Genomic DNA, 25,976 nt, shown 5'->3' with positions numbered 1-25,976 from the left:
CACAATTTAATTCTTGTACTTCAAGAACTATGATTAAAAATGAAAAGAGGGGAGGAGCCTAGGTGGAATTAGTCAGGACACCTCTACATGATGACATCATTTCTGCTTCAAAGGTATGGAAAAAAACTAGGCTTGGAGGGAATTCTTAGTGTGGTGACTAATTTTCCTATATCTGAAATTCATTAAAAATAATTTTTATATGACAGCCCACAGACCAAAAGTCCTTTGACTCTCATCCTTTGGTTTGTCCTATGACTTTCATCCTTTGGCTTGTGATAAAGGCTTGTGTATCTGTCTAGAAGAGCTTCTTGTGGTGCAGAGTGGTAAGGCAGCAGACATGCTGTCTGAAGCTCTGTCCATGGGGCTGGGAGTTCAATCCCAGCAGCCGGCTCAAGGTTGACTCAGCCTTCCATCCTTCCGAGGTTGGTAAAATGAGTACCCAGCTTGCTGGGGGGTAAACGGTAATGACTGGGGAAGGCACTGGCAAACCACCCCGTATTGAGTCTGCCATGAAAACGCTGGAGGGCGTCACCCCAAGGGTCAGACATGACATGGTGCTTGCACAGGGGATACCTTTACCTTTATTTGTCTAGGAGGAGCCTTACCATTCAGTGGTCCATAGCCCCCACAGCCCAGAAGCAACAGTGGGGAATGGGGTCTGCAATCAGCCCCAAGCAAACAAACCTTGCTCAATGAGTGACAGACCAGACACAAGACCAGACACAAGACCCAAATAAACCCAGACAAATCTACCACTCTCCAGCAGGCTAAACCCTCTCAAAGCAACCCCAGTTAATGTTACCCAAGAGTTTAGGAGAGACAAAAAACAAACAAACCCCACACCTTTCCAGCAGCTCTCTCGTGTGGCCTTTCTTCCAGACCAGCCATTGTAGTTCTTGCTAATCTTTAATGAGCTGCTGGATTTTTGTTTTCAAATGTTATGCTAGAAATTATTATGAAAGTGACTGAAAATGAAAGAAGCCACCGCTGTAAAGCTCTTGCATATTTTAATTCGTTTAAAAATCTTTCTCTTCCTTGACTAGGGATACCAGCCTCCAGGTGGACCTGGGAATCTCCTGGAATTCTAGTTCATCACCAGACTACATAAATCAGTTCCCCTGGAGAAAACAGGCCCTTTGGAGAGCTCTATGGTACTGTCCCCCACAGGAGTTTCCTGTCCTTTCCAGAATTCACCCCCAAATCCCCAAGAGTTTCTCATCCTGGATCTGGCAACTCTGCTTCTTGCTGTTTGCTCAGGATGGTGCAATGTTTGTTTATTTTGTTCCTGCTATATATGCCGTCTCTAATGACCAACAACATGACTGTAGCACATAACATTATTTTTAAATCTAATTTCATTTATTTGTATTTAAAATTACTTGTTGGGATTACGACTGTCGCACCTACACTTTATACAGACCAACACTCACCCAATTTAGTGTACTATGACAAAGCAATATAGCCAGGACCCATTCCGCACACATTAGTTAATGCACTTTCAATGCAGTTTAGAAGTAGATTTTCCTGTTCTGCACAGGAACATCCAGTTGCAAAAGTACACTGAAAGTCCATCCTACACATGCGGAATGAGCCCAGAACTCTACTCCACCACATTAACCTCACTGAGGTCATTGAAGGACAAGCTGTTGATGCTAATGCCATATTCTAGCAACGCTAAGGTCCTTGCCGTTTCACGATAACTTAAACTACCTAGTCTAACCCCATATTCTTGATCTCAAATGCTCAAAACTTTTGTCTGTATATTGTTTTATACTGTGTGCAGTGAAACAAGCTATTTTCAGTAACAGGCATGCCAAAATTATGTGAAAAGAGGATGTGGTACAGGTGAAACCGTTAAAAGAGCAAAGACAGTTAAGAAAAGGGGAATCAGAAAGTCTCTTTTGCAAGACTGGGAAACAGAGGCTGGGCCACAAGAGTCATGTTTGCCAAATCTGCTTGGTAAAAATCTTTTTTACATGGAAATTGTATCATAGGGGGCACCTGTGAATGTCCAATGTGATGTCGGTGTGATGCATGCATCTCAAATGATTCTTTGAAAGGTGTCAAAAGCTAATGCTTACATCAATCAAATAGACTTCTTGGGTTTGCTTGGAGTTCCCTGTATTCTGAATAAAGTTCTGTCTGCTTTCGGAATCTAGCTGTTGTGTCCTTCATTGGGCACTGGCCCATGAGGCAATCAACCTCATTTGGGCACCACTATCTGATTTTTTTTACCTCACAAGAAAAGATTTGTAGTGTAGTTTATTGTCCACCATCCCAGATGGCTATGCCAAGAGGGACGGGCTCTACAAATTCAATTAATTAAATCAAAGAGAGGACTACATGGCAGTTATCTACAACTCTTTCCACGTTCTTGGTTTTTCCAGTTTGCTTCTGGACGTTCTGCTAAGATAATGAGTCTAAACACCTTGCCCCCAGGGGCTTCTGAAGACAATGTGTGTCAGGTACATTTTTCTTATTTGCATGCATCCTATAGTTTTTATCAGTCAGCAATTCTAATATACCTTGGTCTCATATTCTGAGGACATTGGCTGAATCTTCCATTGTCACAGACAGTGGAATAGCATGGGGCGTGTTAGAATGCTCACAAAAGCTCAAGTCAAAGCACGTCCTTGGTTTTTCCAGTTTGCTTCTTGACGTTCTGAAAAGACAATGAGCCTTAACACCTTGCCCCCAGGGGCTTCTGAAGACAATGTGTATCAGAGACAGCTGTGGTGCCTTAACATTTTTTCTTATTTCCATGTACCCTGCAGTTTTTATCAGTCAGCAATTCTAACATACCTTGGCCTCATATTCTGAGGACATTGGCTGAATCTTCCATTGTCACACACAGTGGAATAGCATGGGGCGTGTTAGAATGCTCACAAAAGCTCAAGTCAAAGCACGTCCTTGGTTTTTCCAGTTTGCTTCTTGACGTTCTGAAAAGACAATGAGCCTTAACACCTTGCCCCCAGGGGCTTCTGAAGACAATGTGTATCAGAGACAGCTGTGGTGCCTTAACATTTTTTCTTATTTCCATGTACCCTGCAGTTTTTATCAGTCAGCAATTCTAACATACCTTGGCCTCATATTCTGAGGACATTGGCTGAATCTTCCATTGTCACACACAGTGGAATAGCATGGGGAGTGTTGGAATGCTCACAAAAGCTCAAGTCAAAGCAAGTGTTTATTACACTTTAGGTCAGACCCCATTTATTTACGTATATAATAATGGAGCTTTTATTCTGCCCTATCTCAGTAGACTCAGGGCAGATCACGGCAAAAATAAAATCACGTCGTAAAATTCTAGGAAACAAAAATAAAAATTCGAATGAGCTTAAAGCAACCTTTTTTGGGCCCTGGACCCCGGGGAGGGGGAAGGAGGCCTGCAGACCGGGGCGGGGAGGGAGGTGCAGGTGCCGGCATGCCAGAGGGTGCAAATGCACAGGCGCGGAGCTGCCATGCCTGCAAGTTTGTGCCCACTGGCACACCAGAGCCCCCGCCTCCCCCCCTGCAATGCAGCACTTGCTGCGCCGGGAGTGATTGGCTGCCAAAGCAGCTGATCGCTCCCGGTGCAGTGAGAGCCATGTCGTGGGGGGAGGGGGAGGGAGGCGCACCTGCACCTCCCTCCCCCCCGCTGCAGCGCGGTACTGAGGGCTCCAGAGACCGGTACTGGTTCGTGGCCCAGAGGTTGGGGAACACTGGCTTAAAGTTAAAATTTAAAACATCACAAAATTAAACAACTTCTATTGCTCATAGAGATTTTTCTATCATATGGGGTTTTTTTTGTGGGGGGGGACATAATAGCATACCCCTCGCTGGGGGGCATAGTTTGGTGGGTGCAGACAGAGGTCAACAGGTTTATATATCAGATTGTCAGGCCTCAACCACAGGCCTGGTGGAACAACTCTATTTTGCAAGCCTTGTGGAACTGTCTGAGGTCCTGCAGGGCTCTGATGTTGTTTGGTAGATAATTCCACCAGGCTGGGGAGAGGGCGGAAAAGCCCCTGGCCCTGCTTGAGGCCAGTTTGATTTCCTTGGGGCCAGGGGATCCTAAATAGGTTCTAGTTGCCAGACCTTAACACCCTTTGGGAGACATAGCAGATGAGGTGATCCTGAAGATACAGAAGTCCCAAACAGTTTCAGACTTTGCAGGTGAGAACCAAAACCTTGAATCTGATTTCAGTGTTCAATCTGGAGCCAGTGCAGCTGGGAGAACACAGGTTGCCCGTGGGTTCTCCACTGGGTCCTGATAAGGACCCGTGCAGCTACATTCTGGACCAGTTGAATTTTTCAGATCAGCTTCAAGTTTAGCCCTGCATAGAATGAGGTACAATAATCAATCCTGGAGGAGACCATTGTAAGGATCACAGTGGCTAGATCAGGAGCCAACAGGTAGGGTGATGATAAATACCTGGTGGGCAGCATTTGTGATCTGGGCCTCCATAGAAAATGAGGCAGCCAATATCCCATCCAGGCTCTTGACAGTTGTCCAAGTTGTTAGCTGGACTCTGTCAAGAGCCAGGAGTTGTACATGTCCACCTGGGACATGATGAAGATGCCCAGGACCAACTCCACCCCACCATGGCTAGCCAAGCTGAGGACAGCTGGAGCCAAGAGTAGGGCTGCCAACCTCCTGCTGGTACCTGGAGGTCTTCCAGTATTACAACTGCCCTACAACCGGTGGGGGAAGGTTGCCCAATCCAGATTGGGAAACTCTTGGAGATTTGGGGGGTTGGGTAGAGCCTGGGGAGGACAGGACCATAGGGTCTTCCCTCCCATTTTCTACAGTGGGACTGATCTCGTAGTCTCGAGATGATTTGTAATTCCCAAGGATCCCCACCTTGCACCTGGGGGCAGGCATCCCTAGGTCATGATGAGAAATGGCAAGAAGCAAGGGAGCTGTGCTGGAAGTCAGGAGATCTGCCGAGCTGGACATCCTGCTTCATTTCAAAGGGGATTGAGCAGAAGAGCTTCTCAATAGGTTGGTCCTTGGGAATCAATACTTTGGCTAAATGTCAGGAGATTTGGCACCCCACCTCCACCAGCAGAAGCAGGAGGAAAGTAGTTCAGAAATTTCCCACCTTGTATATGAATAATGTGCACTTTCCCTTTTAAACAAGAAATGGCTTGCAAGTGCTGCCTCTTTGGAAGGGGACAAATAAACTGCTTGGTATTATTACAGCAGACGGGTAGGATAGGAGGCTGAAAAGTATTCTCTCCTTTTGTGGAATGGCATAGAATCATAGAATCATAGAATTGAAGAGGCCACACAGGCCATCTAGTCCAACCTCCTGCTCAGTGCAAGATCAGCCTTTGGCTCTCAACCTTGGGGTCCCGACCCCAAGTGGGGTCACCTGGCACCTTCTGTGGGGGCGCCAGATTGGTGGCGGTGGTGACAGCAGCAGCAGGTGGCAGGCAGCAGCAGCAGTGGTGGCGGGCGGTGGCAGGCGGGGTTGGTGGGGGATGGCGGCGGCTGGCAGCAGTGGACCCATGGCACTGGCCACCTCCACGCCGCCTTGATTGTTCTGCATCTGTGGCTGCACCAAAGATGCCACTTGGGAAGAGCCTGGCTGACTTTTGCTGCTTTTCCCTGCTGCACATTCAGAGACCCCTCTCTCTTCTGCCAGAGCTGGCTCGGTTACAGGCCCTGGTTGCTGTGACAACTCTCTGGGAGACGGGAGGTGGCAGCAGGGGCATGACAATTGTTTCTTATGGTGGAAAAAAAAGACAAGACCAGGGAATTACGATGGAGGTCAGATTGGGGGCACTCTCTTTGCATGCCCATAGAACTGGACCCACCTCCTTACTCACTTAGGCAGCCAATTCCACCAATGAACTACTCTGACAAATCTTTTCTTGATATCTAGCCAGTGTCATGAACCCTGATTCATGCCTGTTTAGTTTCGTTTCCTACGATTGGGCAAGGCCATGGGTTGTAAATCAGTAAATCTGTCCTCAGGTTCCAAGACTCCCTCACTTTCCCAGCAGGATATCTTCCTCCTTTCGCTTTATCGCTCACTTCCCACGACCTTGTATAGACAGTATAGTCTCAACAGAAATATAGCAATAGAGTTTAGACTCTGGCCATCTGACATCCTGTGAACCTAGGCACCTCTGGTACCCTTTGCTCTCCCGCCTAAATGCCTTTGTACCCCTCCCTTATCGAGAGAACCCTAAATCTGTTCTGAAGTGCCTATTGTTTCTTGTTACTGTCAAGATCTTTGTTTAGGAGATCTTGGCTTGCTTTAGCTGTATGTAGACTCTGTTCAATAAAGTTCTTCCTTGAATTTTCAATTACCTGTTGGATCTCAGATGTGTCTTTATCACGGACTCTGCTAGCTGGGCTCAGCTCGATTCCTGACAGCCAGTACTGTTCTACACATAGTTTAAACCCATTACTGGTGCCTGTTTTTTTGGGGGGGGGGGGCCTGCCAGCATAACCAGTTTGTCTGGGGGAAGAAGAATGCTAGACTAAAGGGATTACTAATCTGATCCAGCAGGGCCTACCTCACTTTATTTTGCACAAAATATTAGCAAAGATTTGTTAAGTAACAGCTCTGAAATGGTATCAATGATACCATAGCCCCAACAGTATTCATCTGTGTAATCAATATCAAATAGCTGAAAAGATGGAAGGCCGGAAAAAAATTGCTATAAAATAAATTTTGTCACCTCCTCATTTCCCCCCAGCCCAAAGTCAATAAGGCTCAGAAAAGCTGAAGGCAGCAGTGTTTTTACCTTAAATGTTTTTTCTAAATTGCACACAATAAATCTTCATATATTTTTTGTAATCTGGTGTCTGATTTGCACAGGTATCCAACCTTTCAGGTCCCAAGTAATTCCAGTTATATTTCAGATTCTAAACAATCTTATCAAAATCAACCCAGTAGTCCTCAAGTGAACAATTTTTGGCAAGGGAATAGATGTGGTTCTTTCTGGGACTAGGCTTGGATTCTTAACATGTGGAACTTACGAAGACAATCACAGCATTATTGAAAGGGAAACAGAATATTTTAGTTTCTGTCAATAGCCCATGGTTTATAGGTCCCACGTTCATCCTTAGGAATCTAAAGAAAAAAAATAGAGAAAGAGAGAGAGAGATTTTAAAGTATGAATACATGTTATTTAATGTTGAAAAGTCAAAATCCAATGCTCCCCTTCCTACTGTGTGCTACTTTGAAAATTAAGGGGCTTTTTGCACGGCTTCAAAATAGCACAATGGTTGCTAATTGAAAATGCTACTAATTTGCCTTAACGCACGACGTAGTAGACAATCTGCAACACTCCTGAAACCAATCAGCAAAAAGCGCTTCGTTGTAGCGCTTTTAGGGGAAATCCAAAAAGTGGATTCACCCTCCAGAAAGCGATATACTCCTGCAACCAATCTGCAACAGTAGCGAAAAAGACCTGTGCGTTCCCATTGTTGCGGTTTCTTCAAAGTCCCTCCTCCTAAGCCTGTCCTCCAAACTTCCGGCGAAGCGATCGCCATTTTTTTTCCCCGAGCGAGTGGAGATCAACGCACCGGCGAGCCTCCGTTTAGCCAGTGAGGCTTCCCAGGCTGCAGTCCCTCCTCAGAGCTGTTTACAGTCACTAACCACAAGAAGCCCGCAGAAGCCCGTTTGCTGATGTATTTTCCCTTTATTTTTCACACTGTTTCGGCTGAAAATTGCGCCCGTGAGGGGGGGGAGGGGGGATTTTTTTTTCCCACTCGGAGGCAGCGTGGCCACGATCAAATGACAGCTCAAACAGAGGCTTCCCGGCTTCAGTCCCTCCCCTTCAGTCACTAAGCACACACATTTCACACACACATTTCACACACACATTTCACACATTCCATTCAGCCGAAAATCGGGCCCGTGAGAGGGGGGGGGATTTTTTTTTCACTCTGAGGCAGCGTGTTAACGATCAACCGATCAAACGACAGCTCAAACACCCCAGGCAGCTGGATGGGTCTCTCCGTTGCAACGAATCTACCCAGATTCGTTACAATGGGTCTGTTTTTTTGTTTTAAAAAAACCTTCCTTAAAGGGAAAGGGGCTGTTTGGGAGCATGCTAACGGCTGCCCATTGGCTGCTTGACGGCCAGGGGCGGGACGAGCTTGGCAATAGCGCTTCCTTTCTAGCGATTTCTGCCGAGACCGGAAGCCTGTGGGAAACGCTAAAAAACGCAACTGATTCCACTACAAAGGCAGGTATGCATAACGACGAATTCCACTATTTTAAATGGCGATTTTTCATTCAGTGACCAATTTGCAACAAAGATCCCCGTGCAAAAAGGCCCTAAAAATACACAAGATTCCCGGCCCCAGGGATACTTGCCTGGCCTCGACCAGGGCCAGAGCCTTTTCAGTCCTGGCCCCCACCTGGTGGAATAAGCTCCTGGAAGAGCTACGGGCCCTGTGGGAGCATGTGACATTCCACAGGGCCTGTAAGACAGAGTGTTTCCGCCAGGTATATGGTTGAGGTCAGTGCAGTCAGAAGATCAGATGTCCCCCTGGAAGATCTACCACCATATGGGTGACCAGCGGATGCTGTCCCCCTTGACACCTGGCTGGCAGCCAGCCGTGGTGGGGTAAGGATTGATTTTTTACCACCAGGATTTATATATTGTTGTATGTTGTATGGGATGGGGGGGGGGGTATTGTAATTGGGGATCATTTTTTGTAACCCACCACAAGCTGAATGCCAAGAGTGGTGGGAATTAAATCAAGAAATAAATACACAAGACAGCTAACCACAAAGGTCCCGTGGTCCCATCTAGTTTAAGAGAAATGAACAAGCCACAGTCACACTTTTGGCCTTCTACCGAGCATGTCTGTATAAGGCCAAGAAGCTGCATTTCCAGTTCCTTGCTAGTCAGAGACACATTTCCCCTGGCTACCAGCTGGGGATGGGGAGTTGGCTTTCTAAATCCAGTTTGTGAAACTCCTGAAAATTTGGGGGGGGGGACGCGAGACCCTGGAAAGGACTGGGGCCTCAATGGGGTACAATGTCATAGAGTCCATACTCCAAAGCATCCATTTTCTCCTTTGGAGAAGATGTAGAGCAGGCCTTTTCAATCAGGGTTTGTGAAACCCTGAGCTTTCTTGTAGGGTTGTACGCGGCGGCATCCGAATTGGTCGCCCCTGTATTGAGGCGCTGGCTGGGGCAGCCCGTAGTGGCTGATTTGGCCGCTGCCGCACGAAACCCTAGTTTCTTGATGGCCCTGGGTTTCCTAAATGGGTGGGAGATAAATAAACATGTTCCTGTGATATGACCATCTATGGTCATGTCGACCCCACCCCCACCCCCCAATGGCCAATGATGGGCCTGGAGAGGGAGGAAAGGGGAGGGGCCCGGTTGGGCATGTACACAGCTATGCTTCCCAGCCATAGTCTGCCCAGTCTCACCACTTCTGGGGTTTCTCAAAGCCTTTTGCTGTCTGTGCCTTATTCCTCTGTGACAAAGCCCATCATTGGCCATTTGGGGAGGGGGATATGGGTTGACATGACTATATATAGTCATATCACCCAATAAATGTTTAACAAATTTATAAAAAATTATTTAACCCACCCATTCAGGAAACCCTTGCAGGGCTGTCAAGAAACCCAGGGAAAGCCTGGGCTATGGTCTGCAGGCTCAGTATGGAAAGGACCGGGCAAGGGGTTTTCAGAAAGCCCTTACTATCTCTGTGAAATGATCGGTACAAGCCATGCGGATACTTGCTACGTTCAGTGGACTGTCCAGTGTAAAAATTTCATTCATTCCTCTTTCCTTCCGGGCTGCAGCCACTGCATCCTTGATAGCAAAAAACACAGATGACCCCAAGAACAGCCCAGCTTCTCCCATACCCTGCAAGTGAAACCAAAAAGCAGTCATACTCATTGCTTAGGAAGTAGGAATAGAAATAAAAGCAAATTTCATTCATTCATTCATTCCTCCATTCAGACAATTCTGGCCACTCTTTGTCAAGGAGTTGTTCCAGAGATGTCACTGTACAAGCCCTGAGTGGGAGAAGCATCGCCACCCTACTCAGCTTTTTCTTCACTTTCGGCTACACCAGCATTCTGTAGAATTGCCTCTCACAGTTGCTCTCTTAATTAGGCTTCTCCACTGTCCTCTGGAATCCTTCTGTGGTGAATTGACCTCCTTTGTTTTCCAAGAGGAGGTTGGCGCTCCGCCCTTTTAATTAGGCTGACTATATTCCAAACCTGGATCTCAATTTCGGCTTTTATCTTGCCAGCAGCTGCAGCTGTTTGAAGGATGTGCTTACTTTTGGAATTTAATAAAGGTGTCGTTTTATCTCCTTGGTGGTTTCCTTTCAGAGAACGGAACACTGGCAGCAAGGATGAGATGGCTTGAGGGATGCGGAAAGTTTTTTCCCCCTGTGTGGAAGAAGAGCTGGTTTTTATACCCTGCTTTTCACTCCCCGAAGTTAATAAAAGCACAGTTGATGCCCAGACCATCATGACTTATTGACCGTTTACGCACTGGGAACTTTACTGCCCTAGTTCCCATGCAGGAGCACAAATCGGGGGCAGATGAGGTGCACCAGGCCAAATGCTTCCCCATGTGGGTGCAGGAAGAGGTGGGGCAACCTGCCAGAACTAAAACTCCAGCCTGCAGCCCAGCAGGAAACCTCCAGTGCGTACACGGTCATTGTGAGGCTTTTAAAGTAAGGTAATTTCAATTTGGGGTTTCAAAAAATCATAGAAATGGAAGGGATCTCCAGGGTCATCTAGTCCAACCCCCTTCAGAATGCAGGAAATTCACAACTACCTGCCCACCTACAGTAACCATGTCCAGGTTATGCTTCCCCCTCAAAAGAAAACAAAATCCCTGGCCAGTCTGGTCTAGAGGGAAAAAACTTATTTGTCCCTTTTAAATAAATTGTACCCCTCAATCCTAATTTTCCTCTCCTCACAACAGACAACCTGTGAGAGAGGTGGGGTTCAGAGAGTTCTGACAGAACAGCTCTAACAGGACTGTGACTGGCCAAGGTTTTTCCTTTTGTATTGTAATGGCCTATGGCTGCATGCAATAAAATCTGACTTGACTTGACTGGCCAAGGTCACCCAGAGGAATGGGGAATCAAACTTGGCTCTTGGGGCCCCTCCTGAAGTGGTAAGAATAACAGCCTACTTCCTTATTATCTATTCCCCCAAGGCATGAGGTGATGGAAGTCTGTTCAACTGGGGGGGGGGGGATGTTCTTTTTTCGCCACCAGGATAATTTGTCTTCAGTTTTATTGAGGTTTTTATTGTGGGTTTTTATGATGATGTTACCTGCCATGAGTCAGCTCGCCTGGGAGTGGTGGGCTGTACATTAAATAATAATTAACAATAATTAACAATAATAGTAATAATAATAATGATAATTATAATGATGATGATAATAATCAGAAGCCGCCATGCTTAATCACTACACCAAGCTGCCTCTTAAAATGAGAATACAAATTTGGGCTGAAGTTCTTGCTGAGACTGTAAACTGTTTTGAGAACACCTTTAGGACAGTTGGCAATGCCAGGGGCTTGGCAACCCAAAGTTTCACGGAAGAATTTCATCCGGCATGTCCCAGCAGGTGGGGAAATTATGCAGCGAGACTATAGTTTTGTTTAGCATCACAGAGCCAGAAGAGAAACACGCTATGGTGCTTCGTGTTTGTGGAGCAGATGCCTTCAATTTAGCCTATGTTCTTCTAGCAACAGCCAAGTTTTCTTCTTCTTCTTCTTCTTCTTCTTCTTCTTCTTCTTCTTCTTCTTCTTCTTCTTCTTCTTCTGCTGTTGCTGCTGCTGCTGCTATTTAATTTATACTACTACTACTACTACTACTACTACTACTACTACTACTACTACTACTACTTAATTTATTACCTGCCACTCCCAAGCAGGCTCGTGGCGGGTTACAGAACGTCCAGTTAAACCCCCCCATTAAACCCCCATTAAAATGGACAGAAAAATGCCAATATAATAAAACCAGCAGTCCACAACATGGTGGAAAACCTCCAACCCCTACCCCTACCTCTAGGAGGAAGGAGAGACAAAATACTCAAAGTTGGAGCTTGACATCAAGGGGGGGCATTGATCTTCCCCCACTGCCACAGCTTCAACCGTAGACCTGGTGAAAGAGCCCCGTTTTGCAGGCCCTGCGGAATGCTGGAAGATTCCGCAGGGCCTGAAGCTCACCCGGGAGCTCATTCCACCAGGTGAGGGCTAGAACTGAAAAGGCCCTGGCCCTGGTTGAGGCCAGGCGTGCTTTTTTGGTGCCAGGAACAACCCCAAAGAAGACTACTTCTTAGGGGGACATTTTGAATGGGGAGAATGTTTTTCACCACAGCCTTCTGAGATAACCCAGTGCAATGATTTTTATAAGAGACCAACAGAAAGCGTTTCGACCTATTCGAGTGGGAAGCAGTGCAGGTCCGAAGCAGCCCCTGGACTCTAAATTTGTTTCAACCTATTGTTGCTGAATTGAGACAGCGGGCATAGTACTGCAATTTTTCAAATCTAGAGATATTGTGTGATCGTTTGGCCTACATGATGAAGACTTTCAAAGGTGTTTGTTTGCAAAGAAAGGAGCTTACCTTTCAAAATGCACAAGAGGAAATGTTGGCCTTTGATGCCACAGCAGTAAGCCCAAGGGAAGTGAAGCTGGCCAGGAGGTCCACCGTCTTCCTCTCAGATCCATTTGATCAGAAATCCTGATCTGCAGGGGGTGGATATTCATAAGGGGCAGAGCAACTGCCCTCCAATCAGAGGTCCATTCCAGTACCATCTGTGAGGCACAACAGCGCTGGAGGACATCATGAAAAACAGTTTTGCCAATTTAGAGATTGACGGTGTCATGTCTGCAAACATTTCAGACACACTGAGCAAGTGTGTAGGTGTCAATGTAGGGTTGTGCGATTCGGCTACAGAACCGACCGTTCCCGTAGCAGCCAGTGCCGCGCCTGCATGTTTGCATTGCCCAGTGTGCCGGCACCTGTGCCTCCCCTCCCCCCCATGGCACAGCGGTGGCTGCTTCGGGCGGGAACGGCCACTTCAGCAGTCGGATCGCACAACCCGTTCTTGCCATGAGCAGTTTCTATGCCTTGTGTTGTTAGGTTGTTTTATATTTTTGATAGCTGAATGGCACTGCAAAGTTATGGACCTGGCAGTAAAGAGAAGAAGGATGAGGAGTCTCTCTGTTTAGATTGGAACTCTTGGACAAAATATATAAATAGGCAATAAAAGATGCCAGAATTAATGGCTGGTTTCACAAAATAAAAGGGAGTGTTGAATGTACATTTTTTGTAGATGATTAGATTGCTGAAATAGTATTGTAAAGTTTGATGCTCACTTTGATGCTTTTTTTCTTTTTTTTGAAAACAAGATACCTCATTTCAGTATGCTACGAAAGCAGTGGAAAGTCTCTTTTTTTGTAAATTTTTATATTGTGATTATTCTGTGTGAATTCTAAATTTTTATATTGTGTTTATTCTGTGTGATTTGCCGCAAATTTTTTTCTGCAAATTTATTTGTGAGTTCCCTTGTTGCAGGTCTTCGGGGGGGGGGGGGCTGCACCGGGCAAGGGCTGGAATGGCGGCAGCAGGGTGCATAATCGAGGCTGCCCTGTTGCCGCCATCCCGGATTTCCAGCCCTGTGCATAATGGGTCAATGGGATTTTAGTGTTGTGGAAATTTTATGTTGTAACCCACCATGAGCCGGCATGCTGAGAGTGGTGGGTAAGAAATGTAATCATAGCAATAACAATAATAATAAGTAACCTTTCTCTTGTTTTTCTCTTTCCCTTTTCTTTTTTGTTTCTCTTTCAATCTTATTCTGTTAATCTCTCTCTCTCTCTCTCTCTCTCTCTCTCTCTCTCTCTCTCTCTCCATCCAGATGGTAGAGTTGCAATCTTAAATACATTGAATATTATGAGATTTATTTCTTAATAAGCACAGTCCCTTGAAGTTTAAATATACATCTGTTAATACTTTTTAATTATAATATGTTAAAAATTGGGGGGCCTCCAAAAAAGGGCAAGGAAACAAAGAGTGAACAAGGGCAACTTTCCACCTGGAACAGAGGATATGCCACTAAATTGGCTTCGAATTATATGCAGGTGCACATACACAACGCTGCTTGCCAGCCAAGCTTCAGTCATGAGAAGCAAAATGGCAGCCAGAGGGAGAGGAACTGGGCTGGAGGAAGAAGGGGAATGCCATTAGCTTCCCTGCTAAGAGAGTACTCAAGGGGCCACTCACCGGCTCCTTCAATCCCAGATGTATAAGAAGGCTCCTAGCTGGAGTGAGGAAGGGAGGAGAGGCAGAAGGAAGCAAGGCCGGAAGTCAGAGCAACCAGCGCTTGTGTGAGGAAGAATGCTTTTGCTTGCAGCAGAAACCTCACCAGTAGCTTTGGAAGCAATTTGCTTTGATGGGTGGAGCCTCTAGAAATGTTTAGTAAGCAAAACAGCTTGTATCCTTTTTTGTAAAAATACCAGGCCTTTTACTGTCCTTTTCCCGCCTTTCTTTGCAAAAGCAGACCTGACATATCCTGAGCCCATTCACACAGCGATTTTACCTTCCTTATATATATATATACGTAGCTTCAACATGATAATTCATGGAGAGGGGGAGTTAAAAAGCTGAGTGGGATGGGTGGCACCTAGAATGGCCCTTTTTTTTTTTTTTGCAAAAATACCAGGCATTTGACTATTCTTTTCCCGCCTTTTTTCCCCCAAAAGGAGACCTGACATCTCCTGAAGTTCAACCCATTCACACGGTGACTTTACCTTCCAGTTTGGTGTAGGAGAGCCAGTTTGGTGTAGGGGGTAAGAGTGTGGACTTCTGATCTGGCAAGCCAGTTTGATTCTGCATTTCCCCACATGCAGCCAGCTGGGTGACTTTGGGCTCGCCATAGCGTTGATGAAGCTGTTCTGACCGAGCAGTGATATCATGGCTCTCTCAGCCTCACCTCCCTCACAGGGTGTCTGTTGTGGGGAGAGGAAGGGGAAAGCAAATGTAAGCCGCTTTGAGATTCCTTCTCAGGGGTAGAGAAAAGCAGCATATAAGAACCAACTCTTCTTCTTATATACATGCATGGCTTCAGCATAGTAATTCATGGAGAGGGAGAGTTAAAAAGCAGAGTGGTATGGGTGCCTGAGCTTTGCTGACTAGCAAAGCACCTAGAATGGCCAAAATGCTATTGTGGAGGATAAGAACAAGAGTGGATTGACAGAAGGAACCATGGAGACCAAAACAAACAATATTGCTATTGTCTTTTTTTTTTTTTTTTTTTTGCAAGAAAGGGACAGGATAAACAGCAGGGAAAATGCCCTGAGGATGATAGCAGCAGACAAGCAGGTTGGAGGGTTGCACAGAAAGAGGTCGAGGGCCACATGTGGCCCACGGGTCTCAGGTTGGGGACCCCTGCGCTAGGGATATGAGGAAGGTGTTGCATTCATTAACCACTACTGCTGGGTCCATCTTGTGGCATGCTCTCTAAGGCGGGATGATGGACGTCACATCTGTCTACATTTCCGTTTCAGGGAGTGTGCCAGTACATGTTCCACATCAATAACATTTCTTTTGGTAGACATTTCCCCTCCTGTCAGTTTAATGGTAGCTAATTTCAGTTCCTTATCAATTATTATTAGAAAAAGGTTAATTTCAAGTATGGCTGAGGAACCCTTATTTTAGGTATAATAATTTTATTCCACTTCATTTATTTTATTCTGCAATTGCAATTTTCTTGCAATTTTCATATTGTGATCACATGTTGATACTGTGACATATATTTGTGTGTGTGTGTGTATATATATATATATATATATATATATATATATATATATATATATATATATATATATATATATATATATATATATATATATATATATATATATATATATATATATATATATAATTTTACTGTTTTAACACTTTGTTTGTTTGCATGATTTTCATGGCTTCTACAATAAATTCAAAAATTAGTCTTCTGAAGAGTGTTCCCAGTAAGGCTTTTAAATAGATGCGCTGAAGCAGGTAGCCTTCTGAAGTGGCAGGATAGCTGGACATTTCCATTTAGCTTGCTATTGTCACGAACTGTGGCTGACCCCACTCGATCAGAACCGACCCTCTCGAATAGCACTGCTCCGGACACATGTGGTTCTAAGAAGCTAGTCTTTATTGAAGGGTTCCATAAGATGATGCGAAAGACAGCATAGTAGATGCAGGGGAGCGTTGATAAAAAAAGGTATGGCCCCTGTAGGGGTTTTTATAAGGGGCGATTCAGGCATGAAGGTTTCGCATAGGTCCATTATGCACGGCCGGCAAAACGGCGATTTCGGGTCACATGGAAAATGTGGAGGAGGAAGAAGCGAAGCAAACCGGTTATGCACGGGACGGGATGCAACGGCGGCAAAACTCAGATTAACCGATTATGCACGCGCCGATCCCGGCGCCGCTTCTGGTTACACCCCGGTCACCCGGAAGCTGCGGTTTCTTCCGCGTTCCACTAATGCGGCTTTTTCGGCGGCGAGCATTGAATTTGCAGCCAGTTGCGGCCGGCACCGTGCGTTATTGGTGATTTTAGTTGCCGCCATTCCACCCCGAATGTGTGCTAAAACCCCCGTGCATAATGGGTCATAGGAAAGACCATTGATCTAAAAAGGCTCGAAGAGCTGGAGACATCTGGTCTGCCCTTACTGTTGTTTCGGCAATAAATTTCCAGCCTCCCCTAAACAACCCAAGGACTCGGGAGGATAAGTGAATGAGTTCTCACACCGGCTGCACAGTGGGGAAGGGAGAGGCCTCTTGGAGCAGTAAATCTGGCCGAGGGGGACGAGAGAAACTTCAGAGGAATGCAGGGGAATGCCTGGAGCCATATCCGGAAGGGTGTGTGTGAAACTACAAGCTTATAACTCAAGTCTCCAGGCTCCAGCAGGAGGGAATATGACAGCTAGACTGACATCTGGTGGTTTCTGCCTTCTCCCACGTTCTACCACTCATTAAGATGCCAGGGAATCCATGAATATATACTGTTACGTTAAATGAAAATTCTGAAAATAAGCACGTTTTAGTCCAGCCAGGACACGGACAAAGGGATTAATTATTGGAAAAGTTCTCTTTATTTTCAGATTGACAATGCAAAGTATCCCCCAACATGTCTTGTACCAATTAAAAAAACAATGCATATTTCAGTTACAATTTAATAAGCAAAGGCTTGTCAGTGAAGTTTTCAGGAAGCTCTTTTGCAAGTAGAAGTCCCAGGATGACTTCAGTGATGGCTGCCAAAATGAGGGGAGGGACTTAGTTGGCGCTAAATTTCTCAACCTCCAGGTGGGGCCTGCAAATGTCCTAGAATTACAACTGATCACCAACCTGCAGAAATCACTTCCCCTGGAGAAAATGGCTGCCATGGAGGGTGTACTTCGTACTGCTATTCACTGCTAAGGTCTCCGTCCCTTATCCCCCAAACCCTGTCCTCCATAGGCTCCAGAGTTGGCAAACTTAGCTGGAGCTGATCCTTGGCACAATGGAAGGAAGCATAGCCGCCATTCATAATGGCGCACAACAGAACTTAAAGGCATAAAACCAAAAATCTAAAATAATTACTATTGACCCCACCAATACTTAATACATTTCTATACATTACACATTATAGTTACATATCATGAGAGGGCGCATAATTATAGTTTACACTCCATGCAATCTCATTTTCCCATGTGACAGGATTCACATCTCTAAAATAGTTGTCTCAGGATCTATTGGAGTATTGGCTGAAACTTCCACAGTCGGATACCATTATATCATTTGGGAATTGACAGAATCCTCACAAACATCTAAACCCAAAGCCAAAGTAAGTTTCTGAAGTTTATTTTGAGGTCAGGCCACAATGAAAATAAAGCAGAAAGTGCCTCAAGTAGAAGGGCTCCACTTAATAGTCCGAACATGAGGTAGTCTTCTGGGTATTATTTATTTATTTTATTTATATCCCGCTTTTTCCTCCAGTGGGGAACCAATGAAACGTACATCATTCTCTGTTTTATCTTCACAAGAACCCTGTGAGGAAGGCTAGGGCAAGAGTGTGCAATTGACCCCAATGTCCCCCCAGAAGGTTCCATGGCAGAGTGGGGATTTGAACTTGGGTTTCCCAGATCCTAGTGAGACACTTTAACCACTACACCCACTGAAGGGACACCTTACATGTTCTTTCATTATGTCCAGAGGAAGCATATTATTGATAATCTTTTGAGTAAATATAAGACTCAAAGAACAATAAATTGTTATGTGCTGTATATAAATGCCTGCTATTTATGTATGGCTATTAAATTTAGATAACTGTAAATCATCAAACAAAGATCTTAACGAGGTGACTGGCTTGAGCAAATGTTCTTAGATTTGGAGTCTTATGTTATGAAATGTAAATCTCAGGTGGTTTGAAAGAGACTTAAAAAAAACAGCATGGAATCATCTCCCATATGTTTCAGGGCTCGCTCATGCCCAGAAAAACTTGCTCTTTGGTGAAATCTGTCATCTTTGGCAGAAATTGTACAAAGCCTTTAGTAATGTTTTCAGCTTAAAAAGCTCAGGGTGCAGTTTTCCCACATTGTTTAATGATTTTTAGAATTTCCTATCCCTTTGGAACCTAAAATATTTCTTTTCTGAAAGAATGATATAGTTTCTGTGATTAGACTTGGAATCACAGGTCAACAATTTACTAAGGCAGTCACAATGTTCTGGAGGGGGGGGGGACCTGAATATTTCAATTTGTATCAATAGCCCATGGTTTAAAGGTTCCAGGTTCATCCTTTGGAATCTAAAACAAAAAAAGAGAAAAGAACAACATTTTTAAAAGTGTGAATGTTATGATATAAATTCAAAATCAAGTCCCATCTTTCCATCCTTCCTGGCACATTGCTTTTAAACTTAAAATCCTTCCAGAGTCCAAATCTCAGCTTTCCCCCCTCCCCGCTCTCATCTAGGGTTTTCTGCATTCTGGTTTTCCTTGCTTGTGAGTTCCTGTTGCTTCAGGGGGCATTCTCTGTTCCACGTGTGTTTTACTCCCTCTAGTGGCTGATGCAATATTACATCACATTATGTCTGGCCTATCTGCGGATTTAAACTGAAGGTTTTTAATGCCGGACAGAAACTGATAGAATATTGAATGAACCATTAGATGGAGGAAAACTTGTGTGATATGGGGAAAGGGGGGGATGAAGCAACAGGAACTCACAAAACAGGAAAATGAGAATGTGGGAAGGAATTCAGTTTTCCTTTAGGTCTTCTAAACAAATCCCACTTCCTGCCTTCTATCCAGCATGTCTTCTATGTGTGATTCTGGGCATGTCCACATCCATTCCTGCCCTTTTCTTGACTATGTCTTGCTCCTCAATTAAAAATGTCCTCATAATAATAGATGGGTATAAAATCCCAGGGTGGAAATGGTTTTGTTGGTTGGACTAGATTTAAACTTGTGTCTTGTAGCACATAAAGGAATATATTATATTCCTGCAAAACGTTCAGGTCCCACGTCTGATACCCACTAGGCAAAGGATATTGAGAAAGTGGTTACCATTTCTGTAAAATAATCGCCACAGGCCATGCGAATCCTTTCTCCATTCAATGGGCTCTTCAGTGGAAAAACGCCATTCAGGCCTCTTTCCTTCCGGGCAGAAGCTATGGCATCCTTGATTGCAAAGAACACAGAAGATCCTAGAAATACACCAGCTTCTCCCATACTCTGTAAGAAGAAAAAAACAGTGTTTTTGGGAAATTGAATTAGGAAAAAAACACTGGTGGTTGGTACACAGTGACCTTTTCCTTGTTCTTCTTACCCTCTCCAAGTGCTGCTGGAATTGGCGGAAGAGAGCAATGTGGTTTATACGTGACTCTCTTCCGCCTGTCAATCAATCCAGACAGCCAATCCTCTTTCTCCTTTTTTTTAAAAGTCCCGCAATGCCTGCCAATTTTTAAAAATTAATAGTTCTTTGTTTAAATGCCTATGCATCTAATCATAGATGCATAGTGCTTTTTATAACGCCACCTGTTATGGAATCATGAGTCTTGAATGTTTAAAAAATTAATCTCCCTCCTGATTTTGAGGGAGGGAGGGAACTTTAGAGAGGCATGCTTTATGTGACAACGTTGGAAAAAATTATTTTTCACTTTGTCTGCATGCTTGTACGCCTATTCATTGCTCCAGGAAATTTGCTTTAAAAATTCCCATCCCCGGGAGAAGGGAGATGAAAGTGGGTATGAGGGCAGGATGGTGAGGGGTTTGGAAACCAAGATGTATGAAGAAAGGTTGGGGGAGCTTGGTCTATTTAGCCTGGAAAGGAGACGACTGAGAGGGAATTTAATAACCATCTCCAAGTATTTAAAAGGCTGCCACATAGAGGATGGAGCAAAGTTGTTCTCTCTTGCCTCAGAGGGACGGTCCAGAACCAATGGGATGAAATTAATCCAAAAGAGATTCCGTCTAAACATCTGGAAGAAGTTCCTGAAAGTTAGAGCAGTTTCTCAGTGGAACAGCATTTCCTCAGGAAATGTTGGGTTCCTTATCTTTGGACATTTTTAAATAGAGGCTGGATAGCCATCTGACGGAGAGGCTAATTCTGTGAAGGTTCAAGGGGGTGGCAGGTTACAGTGGATGAGCGATAGGGTTGTGAGTGTCCTGCATAGTGCAGGGGGTTGGACTAGATGACCCAGGAGGTCCCTTCCAACACTAGTATTCTATGATTCTATGATACATTTCTTTGGTGTGTAGTCTACTGGTCGTTCACTGGGGCAAAGTGCTTTTTAAGTTGGTGAATCCACTTTTGGGGATTCACCGACTTGCTCTCTAAAATGGCAGATTTAGCTGGCCGGACATGGAAGGTTGGTGACGTCATGCAGAGCACCCGAAACATAGCATCTTCGGGGGAGGGGAAGTATCACACTATATATGGCATGTGGAAAGTTCAGATGGGGGGCTTAGATGATATCTTTAATGTGGCTTATAGTTGGGTCCAAAGGTAAGTTACAGCCTACATTTAGGAGTAACTTTAGATGTTACTGAAGTATGACAACATTAAAGGAAACTGGAAAGTCTTTTACCCACTGGAGATGGGGGATAGTTTATCTTTCAATGCAGGAAATTTCTTTTGCAGATTAAACAGCAGCAGAACAACATAGAACTCTCCTTAATTACTAGATTATTGGCATGTCTAATAAATTTACCTTGGAGGAGTAGATCGCAACTGGGTTTTCTGTGTTTGGTAGCAAGTAGACTCTAAACAATTCTGGGACGTCACAAACAGCAGGGATTTTATAGGTGTCTGGACCCCGCGTATACTGCTCTCCTTCTGGGGAGAATTTTATTTCTTCTTGAGTATAGAGTCCAAGTCCCTGCATAAAGCCACCTTCAATCTGAGGGAGTATAAACATACATCATTTCAGGATAGATATATGAAACATTCAGGATGCCACCTGTAGAACATGGAAATTACAATTGATCTTCAGACTATAGAGAGCTGTTTCCCTGGAGGAAATGGCTGTTCTGGTAGGTGGACTCTATGGCATTATACTCGGCTGAGGTCCCTTCCTTCTCCAAACCCCTCCTCCCTTTGCTCCGCCCCCAAAAATACATGAATCTCTCAACCCAGAGATGACAATGTTAGAGGTAGAGAACTAGCTTGCTGTAGTGGCTAAGAGCAGCAGCTTCTAATCCAGCAGTTCTCAACCACCGTAATGCCTCAATCCCAACTGCGGCAGCGGCAATGTGCACACGCTCACAGGTGCACGGACAGGTATTCAAAGATCTGGAGGCAGTATGGAGGCGGCCAGTGCCACGGCTCTGCCACTGGCTGCCAGAAATGGAGTAGATAAATATGTTAAGTTAAGTTGATAAATATGTCTGCTTTAGGATGCTTAGGGCTGATCCTGCGTTGAGCAGGGGGTTGGACTAGATGGCCTGTGTGGGTCCTTCCAACTCTATGATTCTATGATTCTATAAGTCTCAGCCCCTTTGGATGGAAGCCCATCCTCTGCCCTTTTTCCTTCTTTTTTATCTATTCATTTGTTGTCGCTTACTGTTTTTTACACTTCTTTTCCCCCCTGTATTTTTTTCTGGTTGGATGTTATGTTACAACATTGGATATGACGTTATCTTGAGGTTTGGTTCTGTTTTGTTGTTGGGATTTGTTTTGTGTGTGTATATATAGCCAAGAAAATTAAATTAAAATTTATAAAAAAAATTATCTATGCATGTGACTTTACCTTGTTCATGTATAAAGGTATCCCCTGTGGAAGCACTGAATCATGTCTGTCCCTTGGGGTGACGCTCTCTAGTGTTTTCTTGTCAGACTCAATACAGGGTGGTTTGCCATTCCCTTCCCCAGTCATTACCATTTTACCCCCCCAGCAAGCTGGGTACTCATTTTACCGACCTCGGAAGGATGGAAGGCTGAGTCAACCTTGAGCCAGCTGCTGGGATCGAACTCCCAGCATCATGGTCAGAGCTTCAGACAGCTTTTTGGCTGCCTTACCACCTTGTGCTACAAGAGACTCTTGTTCATGTATAGAATAATAATAAAATGACTACAATTTGTAGTTCTAATAGACCAGCCTAGTCTGATCTCATCAAAGCTCAACAGCTAAGCAGGATTGGTACCTGGATGGGAGACCACAAAGAAATACTGTGCTTGAGATGTAGAGGAAGGCCATGGTAGACCACCTCTGCTCATCTCCTGTCTTGAAGCCTCAGAAGGTAGAAGCTCAAGGGGTCACCATGAGTTCATTGTGACTTGTTATCTCTCTAAGATCCAAAAACCTTTTAGGGAGGCCATTCTTGATTCTCCTGGGACAAGGATGCTTTGAGTCTCCAGTGTCAGAGAAAAGTGGGCTGAAATATTTAAACCAATAAAGGATCAGCCCATGAACATCTGCCTGCAGTACAACATTAAAGCTCCTGATGCCTACCTGTCCTATTTCGATTCCCGGATTGATGGTGTAACTGGCATCCATCACGATATCTGTTTGGAGATTCTGTTAGACAAACAAGATGAACATGCTGAAAACTAAAGTAAGATACCCATCATCCAAACCAGATGTTGAAGAAAGGTTGGGGGAGCTTGGTCTGTTTAGCCTGGAGAGGAGACGACTGACAGGGGATTTGATAACCATCTTCAAGTATTTAGAAGGTTGCCATATGGAGGATGGAGCTGAGTTGTTCTCTCTTGCCCCAGAGGGATGGACCAGAACCAATGGGATGGAATTAATTCAAAAGAAATTCCATCTAAACATCCAGAAGAAATTCCTGACAGCTAGAGTGGTTTCTCAGTGGAACAGGCTTCCTCGGGAGGTGGTGGGTTCTTATCTCTGGAAATTTTTTAACAGACGCTGGATAGCCATCTAACAGAGAGGCTGATTCTGTGAAGGTTCAAGGGGGTGGCAGGTTACAGTGGATGAGCGATAGGGATGTGAGTGTCCTGCATAGTGCAGGGGGTTGGACTAGGTGACCCATGATGTTCCTTCCAACTCTATTATTCTGTGATTCAAACCCATAAGAATCATACACATTGTATTATTTTAGATTCTGATCTCTATTTTATCTTATTGGCATTTGGAAGCTCCAGGGTCTGGGGCCAGAACTGCATTATTCCTTTCCTCAAGCAAGCCCCAACGACAGGTACTAGAGTGCTGCCAAAGGACAACCTGTGGTCTATCAAGCTCAGAATCAAAGCTATGATGACACGAATAGCCCAGATAAACTGTGATAAGCAAAACAGCTTTGAGTCCAATAGCATCTTAGAAGAGTTGGTTCTTATATGCTGCTTTTCTCCACCAGAAGGAGTTTCAAAGTGGCTTACAATGGCCTTCCCTTTCCTCTCACCACAACAGACACCCTGTCAGGTGGGTGAGGCTGAGAGAGCCCTGATATTCCCGCTCAGTCAGAACAGCTTTATCAGTGCAGTGGCAAGCTCAAGGTCACCCATCTGGCTGCATGTGGGGGAGTGGGGAATCAAATCTGGCTCGCCAGACTAGAAGTCAATGCTCCTAACCACTACGCCAAGCTGGCTCTTGACCAACATGGTTTGCCAATGCTAGAAAATGGTAGCTGTTTACCTTATGATCCCCTGTGAGGCAGTCAATCTCAACTTCAGAGCAAGAAGCAGCAAAAACAAAGTATGGGAAAGCATGGCCTTCTCCTGTCTCCCAGTCCATATTGGTGGGATATCCTCTGATGGCAGAAACAAACAAAATGCTTTAGATGCTACAAGTTCATTTCCAATATTAAAAAATTACTCTGCTAGACAACATGTTTTTTTATTATTTATTATTGCACTTATATACCGCTGTTCCCAGCTTTTGGTTTTGGTATCAACCTTCAAGGCCATCCATGGTCTTCTATCTCCTTATGTCCCCCACAGGGCTCTGTGGGTATGAATCTGTTGGAGGTACCCAGGCCAAGGGAGGTTCACCTGGCCTCAACCTGGTGGTATGAGCACCCAGGAGAGCTGTGGGTCCTGTCGGAATCTTCTCAATTCTGCAGGGCCTGCAAAATGGAGCCCTTCTGCCAGGTTTTTTGTTGCGGTAACTGCTTGTAAAGCATCTGTTCATCCCAAGGTCTAAGGCTTAGTGTCCTTGCTGTGCAAGTCCATACAAGCATCACCCTTATATCTGTCCCGGCTGGTTGCAACATCTCAGGCTAATCCTGAAGGGATGACAAGGCTGTCCTGGTCTAACACAGTGACTTGCCAGGGAGGTGGCATTGAGACTCCAGTCTCCAAAAGGGATTCTCAAGATGTCACGCTGCCCTGGTGCCTAAAGTTGTCCAACTCTGAAGTAGCGGGTTCTCAAGGCCATAAAACATAATACAGGTCATAAAACAGAGTCTGTGGGACAGAGACTAACTGCTGCCTAACATGAGGGGGGGCACCGGTTTGGCATAGTGGTTAGATGTGTGGACTTCTAATCTGGCATGCCAGGTTCAATTCTGCACTCCCCAACAGGGTGGCCTTGGGCTCGCCACGACATTTATAAAATTGTTCTGACCGAGCAGTGATATCAGGGCTCCCTCAGCCTCACCCACCTCACAGGGTGTCCATGGTGGGGAGAGGAAAGGGAAGGTGACTGTAAGCTGCTTTGAGACTTGTTCAGGTAGAGAAAAGTGGCATATAAGAACCAACTCTTGGGGGTGTGGCTAAAGATGTCGTCCTGAGGGGATTTCAGTGCAATCACTGGAGCCTGACAGGGGTCAATTGTGGAAGCAACTGGCAGAAAAGAGGAGGGGTACGCAAACCCCACCTCATTTTTTCTACCCAGGAAGTCCTAGTGAACTCTTGGGGCCATCTCCAATCCTTAAGGCAGTTTATCTCCCCGGATTACAGGCTGTCAGCATTTCAGGACAAGAGGATGACTGCCATATTCTTTCTTGGACTATTTTTCTTTCCTTCTTTCTTAAAAGAAACTGCTTCAACCCTCTTCTACGATTTATTTACTGCAAGTGAATGCGGTGGACTGGGTGGAGGACAGCATCTGGCAGCCTCAATGAAAGCCATTAATCAACGCTTCTGTAAACAACAGCAAGTAATCTGAGCTGGGCTCTCCATCCGGGCTGCTTTTCGCCTCTCTCTTTCCCTCCCCCTCTCTCTGCCTGAGTAGCCACCTTGATTTGGGGCAGGCTAATTTTCTTAAATAGAAGAAGAGGACTTAGATTAACTAGCAATAGCTTTTACAGCAGTTGTTTTGGTTTCCGGAGATAAGAGCTATGATTGGGAAGATCTCGTGAGAACTCTGCTCCAGGACGAGCCTACTGGCTTCATTGACTTCAAAACGTCATTTACTAGTGCCAGGAAATTCTGATATGCAACCAGCTCTTAAAGGACACCTTCTTTGGCTATACTAAATTTAACTTGCTGAAAATGCTTTAGTTCTGAACTGCCCTGTTTTTAATCTCCATGCTGTTTTTTGGTCTCCTGTTTGTTTGTTTTTTCTTCTTCATTCTACACTGAAGAACGTCGGAGGACTAAA

General features: G+C 45.0%; 1 protein-coding gene and 1 long non-coding RNA gene across 3 annotated transcripts in view; both read right to left on the bottom strand.

Moving 5' to 3' along the window:
* Positions 1-6,755: 6,755 nt before the first annotated feature.
* Positions 6,756-14,391, bottom strand: LOC143828622 (uncharacterized). Of its 2 annotated transcripts, XR_013227769.1 has the most exons (4): positions 14,226-14,391; positions 12,564-12,772; positions 10,255-10,366; positions 6,756-7,070 (listed from the first exon to the last, which is right to left on the bottom strand). It is a non-coding gene; the product is annotated as an uncharacterized LOC143828622 (long non-coding RNA). The 2 variants fall into 2 exon arrangements; XR_013227770.1 differs by lacking the exon at positions 12,564-12,772.
* A 4,335-nt stretch (positions 14,392-18,726) lies between these two features.
* LOC143828621 (aldehyde oxidase 3-like) overlaps positions 18,727-25,976 on the bottom strand; it is a 60,797-nt gene continuing 53,547 nt past the window's right edge. Inside the window, exons 31-35 of the mRNA XM_077318909.1 lie at positions 24,069-24,183; positions 22,923-22,988; positions 21,183-21,371; positions 19,537-19,704; positions 18,727-18,780 (exon numbers count right to left, since the gene is read on the bottom strand). Coding sequence (XP_077175024.1) covers positions 18,727-18,780; positions 19,537-19,704; positions 21,183-21,371; positions 22,923-22,988; positions 24,069-24,183 — 592 coding nt within the window. The remainder of the gene's footprint in view (positions 18,781-19,536; positions 19,705-21,182; positions 21,372-22,922; positions 22,989-24,068; positions 24,184-25,976) is intronic.

The sequence above is a fragment of the Paroedura picta genome, chromosome 2 (assembly GCF_049243985.1).
Source record: "Paroedura picta isolate Pp20150507F chromosome 2, Ppicta_v3.0, whole genome shotgun sequence".
Classification (NCBI taxonomy): domain Eukaryota; kingdom Metazoa; phylum Chordata; class Lepidosauria; order Squamata; family Gekkonidae; genus Paroedura; species Paroedura picta.
Note: the sequence above shows the minus strand (reverse complement) of the source record. Positions and strands in the feature narration are given on the sequence as shown.